We start from the raw sequence: 17,502 nt of genomic DNA on the forward strand, positions 1-17,502 counted from the left end.
GCTATTCTTTCATTTATAATTCAGACATTCTCAGTATTATTTGGTCATTTATCTTTAGCATTTTTTTTTTTTCAGATTTGTTGTTTTTATATGTTGTTTTTATTTTATCTTTTGCTATAGCATGATTTACAGCACCATCCAAACATATGATAATCTTCAGATAACATTTACCATTAACAGTTTTTTAGATGTTCTTAAAGGAATAGTTCACTCAAAAATAAAAATGTGCTGGAAAATGTATGCACCCTCAGGCCATCCAAGACGTTCATGAGTTTGTTTCTTCATCAGAACAGATTTGGCAAAATTTAGCATTGCATCACTTGCTCGCCAGTGGATCCCCTGCAGTGAATGGGTGCCGTCAGAATGAGAGTCCAAACAGCTAATAAAAACATCACAATCATCCACAAAACAACTCCAGTTCATCAATTAGGCATTTTATCTTTAAACCTTTACAAAAGTCCAGCCTATTGTCTTCTCAAATCAAAAATCCTTCAACATATTTCAACATATTTTGGACTGTTGTTGCTTTCAAACGTGATCTGGGCGTATTTCTCTCCTGATTCAGACTAGATCATTAATTTTTCACTGAAGAAAGCAATATTATGGATAGAGTACTCATATTTCAGCCGGAAGCTGAATTATAATATGCTGATTTATTACCAATGTTGGAAACAGTTGTGCTGCATAATATTACAAAAGAGTTCTATTTTGAATACACACTGCTGTTCTTTTTAACTTTTTATTCATCAAATAATCCTGAAAAAAGTATCCCAAAAAATATTAAGCAGCACAACTGCTTTCAACATTGATAACAAATAAGCATATCAGAATGGAGAAATTACTAGGCCCTACTGAAAATTCAGCTTTGCCACCACATGAATAATTCATTCTTCTGTATATATATATATATATATATATATATATTCTGTAACAGATTGCTTGACATAGAGACTTTTTTCCCTAAGTAAAATATTCACAATTTAGCCACTAGAGGGAGAACAGTACCCACATCATCTGGGTAAGTTATAGAGACGTTCGTATGTGGATGGGTGGGTGACTATGGTTAAAAACCCCTTGTTGTTTGTGTTACATATGAAGCAACAAGAACTGTAGATCTGAAAGGAAGATTTAGCACAGATAACACGTTTTCCTGTAAACAGTGGTCACTAGCTTTTGTATGACATAATTCATTTAGCTCATAATGATGGTTCATGGTCATAATCCATCATAACAGTTTTTAACAAATTATATGAAAACTAGGCTACCGTCGCTTTTTCTATAAGCTATTTATTGCATATTGTTCAAATATCAATTACCATGATTAAAATCCAACACATCCGAAAAAAGTTTTGTGTGGCTAATCTATGTTCTATAGGCTATTTATTAAATCGATTGCCATATGTTTTCTTAAATCTCTAATTATGTAGGTATAAAAACTTGATGATGTCCAATGTGATTATGTCAGACAGGCTGTTCCATTCCTCATTAGTTCGTCAATTTGTTCATTCATTATTTTCTCACGTCAGTGATGTTAAAACCGATTGTAGTAAAAAAAAAAAAAAAAATACACTGTTTTAATCACTGTGATAGTTTGAAGGAATTTACGGTTTCTAAACAAGACCTGCGGCAAATGTTCTCGAGTCGGCCTCTCCTCTGCCCCCTCTCTCGGAAATAAACCCTGTTTTGCCACAATTTACTCTATATTTGATGTTGGTCTGACGTGCTGGAGCCTAAAGGAAAGGGAAGAGGAGGAGGGCACAGACCGCACTAACCGCCGGTGTACTAGCGGAGAAGAGCTATAAACGCCTGTATCAACTGACTGACAAGTTAACCGAGATGGAGAAAACTTCACCCAAACTCTTCAGTTTATGGATTTATTGTGTAATTGTATTCTTAACTGATGCTGGACTAGGTACGTCCTGTCTTTTCAGTTTTCAGTAAACTTGTTTTATAGCTTGTGTCATGTAACAAATTTTTGCCTTGTCTGATCGCATTTTGATATTTTATCATATTTTGATATATTTTATGTCTGAACTCGTGATGTTGTTGAAGGCAGCGGATGAAGATGCTAGAATGCTTCTTTCTTTCTTTCCCTAAAACATCAACATTAGGCCTATTTGCTAGATGCACTATATGGACCCACATTTTTTCCCACTATAAAATATTTGGCAAATACTTTTGTTTATTCTCTTGACTCTTTATACCCAGAGTATCTGACAGGGGCCGGTTGCATAAATTTCTTAGACTAGCCTTAAAAAGTTAGTCATCTAATTTGTTTTCTTCAAAACTGGTCATAACTTCATAAAGTCAGTTACAAAAAGTTAGATTGGCCCAATTTGAGTCAGAAAAGTAAGACTGGTTTGGCCTACCTTTTGGCTAACTGCTAGGTGGTCAAACGATTTCTTAAAACAAAGTCTTAACATTGACTATTTTTATGCTACTTGGCCCAGGTCTAATAAAAGTCTGATATGTGTATGTGAACTTTATGAACTTTTCTGTTTATGAAATGTTTTGTCTGATGCAGAACATCTCAAAAATATTGATACACACTGATCGTTTAAGTACTCCCTACAAATGGAGTTAATAATTCTGATCTTAATGATTAGACATGTTTCTGTTTCTATAAACCTGCAGGCTACAAGTTAAATGCAACTGGAGATCAACAATTTGCATTTTTCTTTTTCTCCCAGGCTCCAACATCTGTACTTCTCGAGGAGCTAGCACATGTCAGCAGTGCCTGGCAGTGCATCCTACCTGTGCCTGGTGTTTTCAAGAGGTGTGATGATCTGCAATGTTTAATGACTGAGCTGAAACATGTTTACTTTAGATTTTATTATTTTATTTTATTTTATTATAGACTTTTAATCTTAGGTAGTAGTACTGTTTGTGTGAGTGTGTGTGTGTGTGTGTGTGTGTGTGTGTGTGTATCCGTTTAGGTAGTTTTTGAGGACACAAGTTTGTATAATGACATGGGTATGACATACTGTAGGTATTACAATGTGAAGGTGGTTTATTATGTTTTTTTGAAAATCTAAAGATGCAGAAAGTTTTCTGTGAGGGGTAGGTTTAGGGGTAAGGTTGGTAGGGGGACAGAAAATACAGTTTGTACAGTATAAAAACCATTACACCTGTGGAGAGTCCCCGTAAACCACACATACCAGCATGTGTGTGTGTGTGTGTGTTAGTAAAAATATTTTTTAATAAGCGGTATACTCCAGTGCTCAGATCATGACTCAGTGAAGATTAAATAGGCTTAATAACACTGAAGTAGACTGACTCATCTTTGGGTCAAGGAGTTGTTTTGTCTTCTGATAAAACATAATTTTGCAACTTTGAAGCAATTAAAACAATCCTTCTCCACATGGTCCACATCATCCACCAGAGTAGTCAGTGACATTTTTAAAGCTGCGATGAAACTGTGAAACTGAAGTAGCGACAGATCTTTTCTTCCTTATTGTTAAGTACATCTATCCATCAGTTTTTGATTGGATGGAGGCAGATCTGAATGTGAGCTAGCAGCTGGTTGTAAGAAAGAGATTTCACAGAAAAATTAGTTGTGACATTTAAAAAACAAAAATCAGAGCTCACAATAAATTATTGTTAATAAATAATTCAAAATTTTAAAAAGAAACATGAATGGATAAATCATTCACAATATATATATATATATATATATACTGTATATATATTATCTAAAAATTTGGGGGTCAAGACTACTTATTTGTTCGACCAATGGCAAATGAGGGGAGTGTTTGAAACTTATTTTTCTAATTCTGTTTGCTGCAGAAATCTTTATTTAGTGCCCTATACCAGTATAACTGTCTGCCAAATGCTTATCAGGATTTTGGACAAGATGTAGCTGGTTCCTCCCGATGTGACCTGAAGAAGAACCTTATAGAGGCAGGATGCAGGAAAGAAGCTCTGGAGTATCCCACCAGCAAAATGCATGTGACAGAGAACAAAGATCTCAGTGACAAGGCCTCGGGATCCACCACCGACGTCACCCAAATCCAACCTCAAAGCATGCACATCTCTCTGAGACCCGGTGAGTTCATCGACCCATAAACATAAAAAGTAACCACATGTTCCTCCATTAGACCAAATTGTTTCTCTGGTGTCCCACAGATGATTCCCAGGTCTTCACACTGAAGGTCCGTCAGGTTGAGGACTACCCTGTGGACTTGTATTATCTGATGGACTTGTCCTACTCCATGAATGACGACCTGTCTCAGCTGCGACGTCTGGGGCGAGGCCTGGCTGAAGAGATGAGTAAAACCACCAGCAATCTACGCATGGGCTTTGGGGCTTTTGTGGATAAACCCGTGTCCCCGTACATGTACATCTCACCTCAAGAAGCCGTGTTAAATCCCTGTTACTCGTGAGTGATGTGTCATATATTTACATGCTGAACATAAACATTACAGATGATGGGTGTTTATTACAAACTTGTAACTGGGCGGTGTGCTTGTTGGATGACAGAATCTGATATTACATCTTTAGACACACTGCTATTATGGTTGAAGTGTCTCCATTTGCTGAGTTACATACACAATAAGTGTCATGCTGTAAGCTGTTTTCTAAATCTTGAATGTTGAGACACATTTGTGCCAGCAAAGGTGAATAACCAACACTACCCATCAGGTTTGGCATAGTTACACAGTAATAGTAGTAGCCCATTTCTACTGTATATTGTAACTTCCTGAACTTTCTCACTGTTAATATTATTTCTGATCGTTCTACATCTTACTACATTATCTACCATAGGATCCCATACAAATGCCAGCCTCAGTTTGGCTACAGACACGTTCTGTCTCTGACGGAGGAGGTCAGCCGCTTTACAGAGGAAGTGAAGAAACAGAAGGTGTCTCGGAACAGGGACGCCCCAGAGGGAGGCTTTGACGCCATTATACAGGCAGCTGTGTGCAAGGTTGAACTCTCTAAACAAGCAAAAAGAAATACAGAGAACTTTACAATACTTTCCTAAGTAGCTTTTTGTTATTTTTGGCCCAAAATAAGCGTTCTTATTTGACCACTTATGTCTATCTCCCAGGAGAAAATTGGTTGGAGACCAGGCGCATCTCACTTACTGGTTTTCACCACAGATGCCAAGACACACGTGGCACTCGATGGGCGCCTGGCGGGCATTGTACGACCCAATGACGGCCAATGTTATGTGGGCACAGATAACGTCTACAATATGTCTACAACTATGGTATTCTGCTAATCAAACTGACATCAAAAACATGACATGAAGTTGATTCGATGTCAGTTGAATGTCAAACATATTGGCCTACATATACATTAAACCAATTTCAGTGTGGGATTAACTTCCTATTTTCAGCCAATTACCATTAAGAAATTGCCATCCAAACCGAATTTAAAATGTTCCAGCATCTTGATCAAGTCTTGACTAATATTTGACGTTAAATTGATATCAAGGTGCCCACTGGGTATGAAACCTATTAAATTAAGTTTAGATTTTCTTTATTTATGCATACTGTAACGAATCAGCTCATGGGAAATATGAATAATTAATCATAACTAGTTATAATTAATTATGAATATTTTAGATCCGCTGTAGATATTTACTTGACCTCTCAGGGTCAACTGTCTTGTCAATTCTAAGAACGTTAATTTCCTGGTTAAGGGAAATAACTTTCTTACTGTACAACTCTACACAGAGCTTGTAGCATAAATCTGCATGATTAGGGACTCCAGTTATGAGCAAACAATGAACAACGTCAAGTGTGACACAAGTAAGGTTTTATTAACTACAGTTGGTATAGAAAAGCTTAACGCAGTAAAGAGAAGAGAAATAAGGAATATGAAGTTATAGAACCATTTGCACCATTTGCATATTTACACCTGAGAGAAACACCAGATTCTGAGTTCAAACACACCTTTGTAACAAGGTGAAAATGATACCTAATGTATCAATTAATAAGACTAAGTTTGGATACTTGCAAGTCTCATCTGTCTGAAAGAGAGGTTTGATGTAATCTGAAGTTTCCAGTTGATCTTTGCTGAATTTGGGTCGATGAAAAGAACCAGTTTTGAGTCAGAGAATCTTGATGAGTGGAAAAGTCGAGGCTGAAGGCCTGGCACAAAAACTTAGGATGTCCTGGAGCATTGGAACTCACATCTTATCGAAACCTAACAGAACCACCGACCGGGGAGGGTCCCTGGTGTGGGCCTTTAAGGTCGGAGAAGATCCCCGCCTCTCAAGATGGGCTTGTCCAATGAGAAAGGCCGGTATCCCAAGTGGGAGTTTTGAGATACTGGGGAGTTTTTATGACCCTTTGTGTGAGGGCATGGTAATTTGCAAATGGAACTTGAATCGAAATTACTAAAGATTCTCAGGACACTAATATATTGCCTATGTACCAACATATAATATACACGCTCGTTTCGATCATCAGAAGGCAAATTCATAGATACTAAACATGGTAGAGATATATATATATGTAAGCTGACAGGAGGGTGTTTCGATTATAAGTCTGCATAACAGTATACAATTTCAAAGACCAAATACACGATGACAATAATATACCCAATGACCTGAAGGATGATGTGTGTTCATTCAAAGAAAGGTTTTCCTATGAATTAATTAGTAGAAAAGTCCATTTCTACTCTGCCTCTTGCCCTGGGACATGCAGGGATTTTCCCTGCTTTGCATTCTTTTGGCCAATAAACCCAGTGATATCAGCGTTGGTTGCCATGCAACCAGGAGCCTGTTCGGCTTCCTGGGGTGTTACGCATTTCGGGGGGAAGGGTTCATGGGTCCTCATATGGCTTGTTAACTGAGGGGGGTTACAGAGTATTTGTTAAATATAAAAACAAAATATATATTGTGTGTTTGAGTGGTCCAGACGCTACAAATTCCCCCCTTTCGAACGTTGTTGTCCGTAGAATAGACAACAACGAGCGATGTCAAGGTGCAGAACAATCGAACACACACCTGCCACTCACGGCTGGGAGCCAGTGGCGGCTCTTTGGCTGTTGGTGCCTCCAGGAGTGGTTGTGGTGCCGTGGTGGATGCTGTCAGGTGGTGTGCTGTGGTGATGTAGGCTGTAGCAAGGTGCGGGTCCTCGAGCTTATGCAGCAGGTGTCGAGGCTGTGTCACCTTTCATCCTGAAGTGAGTTAGTCCGGGTAAGATGGTTGTTTGTTGGTGTTGTTAGCAAGTAGGCTATCTGTGGTACCCGTGATGTGGGACAGCCGGGTTAGACTCTCACTGGTGAGAGTGCAGGTGGTTCCAGGGATTGCCGGGAACTGTTATGGAGATTCTATAGTGTGTAGAGAATTTCCGACTGACCTAGTGATGATGGCAGGAGAGCGGCAGGTGGTTGTTAGCCCTCTGCTTTGCTCAACATCACTAGAAATCCGATGTTTGCGGTGTCGCTTGGCTCTTGTGGCGGCACCGACTTGAGCTTGCCTGAGTTGTGTTGGTAGAGCTTTCGCTGTTGGGCATGTGGGCCCGTTGCTCAATCCAACGTTGTCTGGCTGCTTCTGGGGGTGTCGACCGGTTTCAAGGGATGCTCCTCCCTTGGAGGGGCCTGATGCTGTGTTGCAGCAGGCAAGGAGTCAGAGGTTTGTCCTTCTCAGTACTCCTTAGTTGAGTTTTGTTCAAGGAGCTCTTTTGCGAGTGTCAGCAGCTCCTGTAACCCAGAAGTAGGCGTGTCCAGCTGTCCTTGTGTAGCCTCCGTTCAGCACCTGTGTGAAGGGTGTGGAGGAGGATGTTGTGGTGGACTGCTGTTGGACATACCGTGGTGTTTGCAGGATGAGGACGCCTTTTCCCAGTGGTTGGTCTGGAACCTGGGTCTGTTGCCATGGTGATGGCTCTGTCCTCTTCTGGCTAGGGGCTTTCTGTAGAAGGGTTTTGCATTGTGGCAATGCTGGGTGCCTTCTGGTGCCCGCTTTGGATTCTGAGTTGTGAAGTTCAGAATCAGCAGCGATCAGTCCCTGTTCAGACTCTGGGTCTGAGAATTCCTTTATGATGGCTTGTTTAAACTGCTGGTGAGACTGCAGGATCAGTTCCTTTGATGTCCTCAAGGTCTCTGCAGTATTTAGGTTGCCAGATGTATTGTCTCTGGCCAGCTCGTTGGGGTCTGTGGGGTCACACAGTGTGTGTGTCTGCAGTGATCCTCTGGAAAGGTCCCTGCCCCACCCCCTTGTGGCTGCTGGTTGGTGACGTGTGAACAGTGGCTCTCGCCCCCCCCCTCGCAGGTTCGGACTCTTGGCTGAGGGGGTCTGGGCCTGCTTGCCAGGGGAAGTTCTGTTTCGTGTTTTCCCTGTCTGTTCACCTTGTGGTCTGCAAGCATATTCCAGTTCATTTGTGACATTGAATTCACCTCGGGCTGCTTGCAGGCTGGCTGCGTTGTTTCGGTTCACCTGAATTTTTTTTTTTTTTCTGCAGCTGCAGAGGTTTTCAGGGTTTTCAGGGAGCTGACTTGTGAAGTGTCAAGCAGAAGGCTTTGGCTCCCTTTCCCCCCTTTCGTAGCTGTGCACAGGCGTGGAGGGCTTGCACTGCTGGCGACGTGATGTTCAGCCGGCTGTCTTTTGCTTAAGTCTATGCGCAGTCGGTAGGACTGTTTAAATTCTTTCTGAACCATGTCAAGCTCCTCTTTAATTGCTGAGTCAGGGTTTGGACCTCAGCTCTGGCTGCATGCAGCTGGCCTTGTAAGGCCTTAGATCTGGTGTCTCTCTCATTTAGTTCCACATATGTTGTTTTTAACAGTGACTTGGTGTGAAACAGTTCTCTTTTCAAGTCCTGTCTGATGGCTTTTTCCAGCGGCGCTTGGTGTCCAGCAGCTGTTAGAGCCTCCTGAAGATTGGTGGTTTCCTTCTGTCGCACCATTCTGTGAGGTTCTTTGCATCCGTTCTGTGCTTTCTCTCGTTGAGCAGGTGTCAGTTCTCTGCAGAATTCTGTGACTTGCAGTTTCAGCTCATTTACCTCCTGTCTGAGGCCCTTGAGGGTGTGGGCAGAGGAGAGGATGATGCTGGTCAGGTGTTCACTTATGTCGCAGTCTCGCTGTTCCTTTCTTTGCCATTGCAGGTCGTTGGCTGCTTGGAGCTGAAGGATGTCCATTACAGTGCTCTGCTAAGTTTCCAGGTGGTCCTGGTGAGCTGGCAGGGCTGGATGTCTGTGGAATGTCTGCGACATACTGGCACACTTGTGGGAACACCAGAGAGAGAAAGGGGCAAGACAAATGCAAGTACGTCCAGAGGTGTTAAACTATCTCTATGGGGAACGGTTGTGTAGGCCATGTAAGGTATGAAATAGCTGGTGAGAGGCAGCTAGTGAGGTAGGGTGCTATGTTTTTGTGTTCGTGAACACAGAGAGAGTTTGAGTAACTTTGTTGAGGGGGCCGTAAGCAGGGGTCAGCTGATGACCGGGCTATACATGTAGTCAAACTATTACTTAAAGCACTGATGGTTCACGGGTTTGGTCACTATGACAAAACTGAAATAAAATAAGATGAAATCAAAAAAAAAAAGAAAAGGAAGAAGGAAGATTTTACCTATTTAAGTTTTTTTTTTCTAAGAGATATGGCTAAGCAGGTGTCACTTGTGGGTGATGCTGCAATAGACTTCATAAACCTAGGGTTAGACTGTTAGCTAAACTAGCAGGGACCCACCAAATACCTCGTCAAAAGAAAAAGGAAAAGAAACAGTGGGAATTGTTCCTAGTTCTATCTTGGCTTACATTGTGTTGAACAGTAGCTGTGACTAGCCATGTGGAATCACTCTATAAGGTAAGAAGGGTATTAAATGTTACCGTAAATCAGTATGGTAAATGTCTAATCTAATTTTTAGGGTACTTTCAAAGATTTCTCCCTTCGTTCTCTCTCTTTATCCATTGTAGAACTACAGTGAGCTGATCCCTGGCACTGCAGTGGGCACGCTTTCCGAGGACTCTCATAACGTCATCCAGCTGATTCAAGATGCATATGCTGTAATGTCCCTTTTTACATTTACAAAAAGGAATTTCTGGGTGCAATACAAGAAGTTGAAGTTAAATTTTGCTCATGTTCAAGTTGGTCATGCAAACTCACCACAGTAACCAACAGGAACAAACTATTTTTGAAAGTAACTTCTTTAAGAGCTGCACTTCATGCTGTACATCTCTATCACACATTTCTATACATTAATATTGAAAATGGGCAATAGACTTGGACAATGATTTTTTCTTTCAAAAATGAGTTAGAATGATTTTCTGTGGTGATCCACATTATGCCACATATGCTAACAATAGAGTTGAACTTGTGTTGAACCTGAAACATTCCTTTAAAAGGCTTTACTCCGTTCAAATTGTTTGCGGTCACTGATCTATTGTTTGCTGTTGTGTTTGTGTGTTTGTGTTAAAGAAACTGCGTTCTAAGGTTGAGCTGGAGCTCTTGAATGTCCCGGAAGAGCTCAGTCTGACATTTAATGCCACATGTCTCAATGGAGAGGTCATCCCTGGGCTAAGATCTTGCTCTGGCCTCAAAAGAGGAGACACCGTCAGTATTCTCTTCTCTCTTTATCTCGTTCTGTCCGTCTCTTTAATATTCTCCATCCACCTTATACGAATCTCATGTTGCCACTTTATTCTCGCTCTAAAATATCTGGTAATACTTAACAAATCGTCTTATCCCAAAACTCCCCTAGGGTCAGTTTGGCCACTTCCATCTTTTCAGTCATATACCCATTCTGACGTTTTGACATGTATTCCACAAGAGGAGCACAGGAAATGTTCTTTCTAATGTGCAATCATTAGCCTTCCTTGATAAATGAGTTGCATAAAATGTTGTGGTTTTACTCCCTTCCTTATAAATAATTAACTGTAAAATCTTACATACAGGACAAGTGGGTGTAACTGTGCCATTACTCATTTTGCTGAGTGTGTCTAGGCATCAGACTTGCCTGTTTCCTGTTCTCTGCCCTGCTGCTCTGACTCACACTAACCAGCCTTCAGTTCAGACTGTCTGTCAGTCCAACACAATCACATGTTAGGCAGCCTACACACTCACTGTCAGCAATGGAATAAGACTCACATATGTCATGTACATAATGGCTAAACATCTCCATTAGAAATATGAAACTACACAAATATTATTTTATTTGCAATCATTATATTATATCATATTATATTATTTTTCACTTACAAAACCCAAGTCTTCAAATGGTGAATTACAACCCCTCTCTATCGCCTATGTGTTTAAAATGTAAAACTGAAGTAGGTACTTTAACCAGAGGCGGACAGTAACTAAGTACATTTACTTGAGTATTGTACTTAAGTACACTTTTTGAGTATCTGTACTGCTGATTCCCCCTGGAGCGTCTTACCTATGTATTACATCAAAAAACAGACCTGTTTTATAAAGTCTGGACTCCATATCTGGACTATATGGAACCTCATCTTCGCCCTATTATACTACAAGGAATATTGTAATTGTATAACTATCTGGACATTTAACTTTTCTGCCCTATTCAGTTTTTCCCCTCTTTCCCTAATCTGTTATATATGGGGTAGTCCTGTTTTATTTAATAATCTAAGCTATTTGTGTTTTGTTTCTTTTGGGCGATGTCTTGTTATTTTTGTATTACAGTGAAAATTCAATAAAAATAATTATATATATTTAAAAAATGGTGAATTACATTAAAAACATTACATTACTGTGAAAGACCAGTAAGGTATTGATTTGACATTATTATAAAATAGATTTAGATTAAATGAAATTAATTAAATGAAATTATATTTAATTTATAAATTTTTAATATTAAAATATTGGTAACACTTTAGAATAGGGAACACATATTCACTATTAGCTAAGTGTTTTCCCTGAACAAACTACTAATTTGCTGCTTATTAATAGTTAGTAAGGTAGTTGTTAAGTTTAGATACGGGGTGGATTAAAGGATCTAAAATATGGTCATGCAGAATAAGGCATTAATATGTGCTTTATAAGTACTAATAAACAGCCAATATGCTAATATGCATGCTAACAAGCAACTAGTTAATAGTGAGAATTGGTCTATAAAGTGTTACTCAAATATTTGTTTTATTAAAATTTTTAAATAATAATAAAAAAATTATTGAATATACACTACCATTCAAAGGTTACCATTCATAGATTTTATAATATTTTTGAAAGAAGTCTCTTTATGTTCACAAAGGCTGCATTTATTTAATCTAAAATACAGTAATATTGTAAAATAGTTCATATTTAATGTTTACCATTCAAAATACCTATTTCCTATTTTTAAAAATGTTTAAGTTTTATTTATTTATAAGTTTGATTTCCCAGCCATTACTCCAGTCTTCAGTGCCACATGATCATTTAGAAATCATTCTAATATGCTGATGTGGAGCTCAAGAAATATTTATTATTATCAATGTTGAACACAATTTGTGCTACTTAATATTGTTGTGGAAACCATGATCATTTTTTGTCACCTTTGATCAATTTACTATATCCTTGCTGATCAAAAGTATTATTTTTCTTAAAAAATAAAAATCTCACCACAAACCTTTGAAGCCTGTTTTGGTCCTACAGTACAAATTTGTAATGTATAATAATAATTTATATTTGTGAACACCAGTGTTCTGTAACAACTCCACACTCCCTCAATCCCATCTTCCCAGGTGTCCTTCAGTGTAGAAGCCCGGGCCAGGGGCTGTCCTAAAGAGAAGCGCAAGACCTTCACCATAAAATCGGTGGGCTTCAAAGACACCTTGCAGATCACAGTCAACTTTGAGTGTGAGTGTAAATGCCAAGCTAAGGCGGAGCCAGACAGTCCCATCTGTCACCACGGCAACGGCACCTACGAGTGTGGTATCTGCCTGTGCAACCCGGGACGGTTGGGTCCTAGGTGTGAGTGTGCAGAGGGGGACTACAGCCCCACCGAGCAGGACGCCTGCACCGGGCCAGACAAAGTGGTCTGCAGTGGCCGTGGAGACTGTGTGTGCGGCCAGTGCGTGTGCCACAATAATGATTTCGGCAAGGTGTGGGGGAAAAGGTGTGAGTGTGACGATTTCAGCTGCCTGCGGTACAAAGGAGAGCTCTGCTCAGGTAAGAGAAGATTTGAGGCTGGGAGGAAGCTAGATGTATTTTGTTGAGTGTGATAAAGTTTTATTATTAGATTGTTGGATGTGACATTAACAGTGACCCCAACAAGTGTTTTTGGACACTTTTAAACTAATTGTGTAAATGTATTTGAATCAGATGCAAAATATCAAACCCAGTGACATTTGCAAACAAATGTGGAGGAAGTAATCATTTTTTCCAGGTTTGGGAACTGAAAAAAAAGAAAAAAAAAGAACCATCTAGATCATCCAGAACTGAATGATGTTCTCATATGAGAAAAAATTTGGATTCTTATAACTCTTATAATTCTGATTCTTAAAAACATACAGTACAACCAGTGTGGTCCAATTCCAGAACAAATGATTATTATGAGTTGGTTTGTTTCAGTAAATCAAAACCACACAGTGCAAACTGTGTAGTCCAATTCTGATTCTTTTTTGTGAATCAAAAACATACAGTACAACCACTGTAATCTGATTCCCGAACAAATTATTCTTATGAACCATTCTTTTTAGGGAATCAAAACCATACACAGCAACCAGTGTAGTCTGATTCCTGAACAAATTATTCTTTTGAGCTTGTTCTTTAGTGATATCAAACACATACAGCTTATAGTTACCTGTGCTGTATGTTGTACTTCAGGCTTGTAATTACTGCCTTTTTGTTGATATGAAACTGTAATCTGCAGTTAAAGGTGCAAATTATGAGTTTTGTCAGTAATATATAAAAAAAAATGAATGAATATAGTTCATCATATTAACTATAGACATGTTTCATTAATGTTTGACATCCAGAAAGTGTCTGAATATTTTTAACCATATATTGTTTTACAATATAAAATATTACAAATGTCTTTTTGCAGAAACATTTGCTTGAATAGCACAACATAATGCCACTTGGTTTAATATTTTTAATATTATAATGCAAAGACACATACATTTTTACGGAGACTTAAAGGAACACTCCACTATTTTTGAAAATAGGCTCATTTTCCAACTCCCCTAGAGTTAAACAGTTGAGTTTTACCATTTTCGAATCCATTCAACCGATCTCCGGGTCTGGCGGTAGCACTTTTAGCTGTAGTTTAGCATAGATCATTGAATCTGATTAGACCGTTAGCATCTCGCTCAAAAATGACCAAAGAGATGATCTATGCTAAGCTACAGCTAAAAGTGCTACTGCCAGACCCGGAGATCGGCTGAATGGATTCGAAAACGGTCAAACTCAACTGTTTAACTCTAGGGGAGTTGGAAAATGAGCCTATTTTCAAAAATAGTGGAGTGTTCCTGTGGGAATTGGCAGGGTAAACCATGTGTTGTTGACCTATTTGAGACATGTGTGTTTGTTCTTTAGACAAGGTGCTGATGTTCCACTGGGGTGCGTTTGAGTTGGAATGGCCGAAGAATTTATGTAAAAAAAAACGAAACACTATAGTGCACCTCTTGAAGTTATGTACCTCTTGGAAGGGGGTTGGTTTCTCACTTAAACAGAACCAGATCTCTGTATTTGTGATTCCAAAAGATTTCTGCCTCCGTTGTAACAAACTGAACATTTTTAGGAGAAAACATCTTGTAGATCTACAAGAAGTTTCTTGTAGCATATTCCCAGAGGTTCAAAGTTATCCAGAAAATGCCTTTCTGTGTTGCCACACACTGATGATGTCAATGAACCAAAAATAGCCCAGTGAGGGAGTAAAGTGGTGTTTAGGCTGATGTAAAGTTTGTATTGTTTTTCTGTGGAAAGAATAATCACACGCAATGCAATGTTATTCTTTACATTTGGTTAGACATTGTTGTATTTCCATGTGGTTTTGTTATTGATTTAGCTGCATCATTGTTGTATTTTCAACCAAAATCCCAAATCACTCATAAACACTGTTTTGCTAAGGAATAAAGCACTGTAATCTCCTAAGCAAACATGCACACTGCCACAGATTTGTTTATAATTATAACTGTAAATCACGCATGTAATGGGGCTCAGCATTCTGCCATTGAACATCAAGTGAAATAAATTATGACTATCATATCAGTTCTGTCACATTCCTCACATTCACCAGCACCAGATGTCCATTTTTAGAAACCTCTGTGATTAAAAATGAAACATGGAGCTGTTTGTCAGCAGTTGAGTGTGATTGCCAGTAGGGGAATTTCATTTGGAAAGCCTCAGCATAATATTTGGGAACGGGTCTTTTTTTTTTTTTTTTTTGGATGCATGTGTGAAATGTACAACTCCTTACATGAGGCACTTTTATGGGCTCAAGTTCAAACTAACCTTATTACATTATGAGATTGAACATTATTCATCATGGAAAGCTTTCTTTCAAGGGTTAAACAAGCAAATAAATTCTACATTCATGTGGAGTCTGCTCACTCATTCCCATCTTTGTGTTATTTTTCCCTACATGGCTCATTCCAGGTCATGGCACTTGTTCCTGTGGGTTTTGCCAGTGTGATCCAGACTGGAAGGGGGAGAACTGCAACTGTTCTACTCGTACAGACACCTGTATGTCCAGTTTGGGGCTGTTGTGCAGCGGTCGTGGTCAGTGTGTGTGTGGGAGCTGTGAATGCACTCAGCCCGGGGCCTACGGCTCCACCTGCGACAAATGCCCCACCTGCCCTGATGCCTGTACCTTGAAGAAGTGAGTGTAATTCCTATATTAAGCATAAAACAACATGTTCAGAATAGCATGCTACCAAACTACTATTTCTGCAGTATATACTGCACATTTTCTGTATGCATAGAATACTGAGATGACCTAGTACATTTTCCAAAATGTGCATTTTCCCAGTGTCAGATGCCTGGCAGTATGGAAGTATAGAGTTTATGCTACACAGTATTCAGTAAGCAGTAAACAAGTATTCCATTCCAAACATAAGCAATGAGTTCAAAAGTTTATGTCAAATTTTTTTCTATCTCTCTAGGGACTGTGTAGAGTGTAAGCACTTCAAGAGAGGGAAACTCTTTGATGATGACACCTGTACTCGAATATGCAGAGATGAAATCAGATTGGTGGATGATTTCGGTACCGTTATCACGTTCATTTCAGTTTATTATTATTTATTTTTTTTGTATTTACAGCATTCTAGCTTTTTCTGTAGCCTTCTGTTGTAACCCTCTGTTTACCCTACAGTGTTCCATGATAAGAATGCAGTGAATTGCACCTATAAGGATGAGGACGACTGCGTGCAAAGGTTTCAGTACCATGAGGACAACAGTGGCAAATCCATCTTGTCTCTGGTCAAAGAGCCGGGTAATCTTACTGATGAAATAAATTGCTGCGTTTACTGTTGTAGATGCTGGTATTCATCTTTGTACAAAGATGGTTTGAGAAAACTAAACAGAAGTATATTATTTAGGGAATAAATGTTTATTTTATTTTAATCTGGGTATTTCTGGGTATTAGAGATTCAAGAATATAGGAGTTAGGTGTTTGCGCAAGTGTATGGAAGTGTAGGTGTGTGTGCACTGTGCAGTGTGTGATGGCTGTAAATTCAGGAGCCTGCAGTGAGAGTCTGCTGCTCTGCTTTAATGGACACACATGTGGAACATGGGCTCTATTAGTGGCACACACATCCCTGGAACCCAGGGAGCACCCCACCTTGTAAAAACACACAGCAATAAACAACATCCAAGCTACTGAAGAACCCGCTGACACAGTGTAATTCCTACTGGGATAGGAATGGTTCAGACAGGAAGCAAAGAGACAGACACAAGACTATAATAGAGAAGCAAGCCTATAGCTTAAAAAAATGTTTTTATTCATTTAACTTTTATTCAGCAAGGACGTATTAAATTGATCATTTGACAGTAGTGAAATTGAAGTGACAGTAAGTCATTTATGGTGTTTCAAAAGATTTCTATTTCAAATAAATGCTGTTCTTTTGAGCTTTCTATTCATCATAAATTACATTTTAAAACAGAAGGATCTTTCACCTACATTTACTTTTCCTGTGTAATAGACTGCCCTAAAGGCCCTGATATCTTGGTGGTGCTCCTGTCAGTAGCTGGTGCCATTTTGTTCTTGGGTCTGGCCGCCCTGCTTATCTGGAAACTGCTTATCACCATCCATGATCGGCGTGAATTTGCTAAGTTCGAGGAGGAGCGGGCATGTGCCAAGTGGGAAACGGTTAGTGAAGTGCAAAAATACACACAAGTTCCATTATATGCATACTGCAGTACATTTCAGACAGAAGCTCACTGATCAAAGACCTCAGGATACATAACCAAACACATTTAGACTCACACACCTCTCTGTTTAAAGGGGTCATATGATGCTTTTTTAAAGATCATTATTTTGTGTATTTGGTCTAACAGAATATGTTGACATGCTTTAATGTTCAAATAACACATTATTTTTCAAATACTGTACATTATTGTAGGTCCTCTATGCCCCGCCTCTCTCAAACGCTTCGTTTTCTACAAAGCCCCCTCCTT

General features: G+C 39.3%; 1 protein-coding gene across 1 annotated transcript in view; it reads left to right on the forward strand.

Annotated features, from left to right (window-relative positions):
- The first annotated feature begins 1,831 nt into the window (after positions 1–1,831).
- Positions 1,832–17,502, forward strand: part of LOC107727289 (integrin beta-3-like) — a 26,368-nt gene continuing 10,697 nt past the window's right edge. Inside the window, exons 1-15 of the mRNA XM_016537118.1 lie at positions 1,832–1,912; positions 2,691–2,776; positions 3,841–4,045; positions 4,126–4,378; positions 4,765–4,927; positions 5,051–5,212; positions 8,964–9,213; positions 9,719–9,753; positions 9,864–9,953; positions 10,366–10,500; positions 12,627–13,053; positions 15,484–15,706; positions 15,990–16,090; positions 16,199–16,318; positions 17,028–17,194. Coding sequence (XP_016392604.1) covers positions 1,837–1,912; positions 2,691–2,776; positions 3,841–4,045; positions 4,126–4,378; positions 4,765–4,927; positions 5,051–5,212; positions 8,964–9,213; positions 9,719–9,753; positions 9,864–9,953; positions 10,366–10,500; positions 12,627–13,053; positions 15,484–15,706; positions 15,990–16,090; positions 16,199–16,318; positions 17,028–17,194 — 2,493 coding nt within the window. The 5' untranslated portion in view covers positions 1,832–1,836. The remainder of the gene's footprint in view (positions 1,913–2,690; positions 2,777–3,840; positions 4,046–4,125; positions 4,379–4,764; positions 4,928–5,050; positions 5,213–8,963; positions 9,214–9,718; positions 9,754–9,863; positions 9,954–10,365; positions 10,501–12,626; positions 13,054–15,483; positions 15,707–15,989; positions 16,091–16,198; positions 16,319–17,027; positions 17,195–17,502) is intronic.

Source organism: Sinocyclocheilus rhinocerous, unplaced genomic scaffold (genome assembly GCF_001515625.1).
Source record: "Sinocyclocheilus rhinocerous isolate Xijiao unplaced genomic scaffold, SAMN03320098_v1.1 scaffold186, whole genome shotgun sequence".
Lineage (NCBI taxonomy): Eukaryota > Metazoa > Chordata > Actinopteri > Cypriniformes > Cyprinidae > Sinocyclocheilus > Sinocyclocheilus rhinocerous.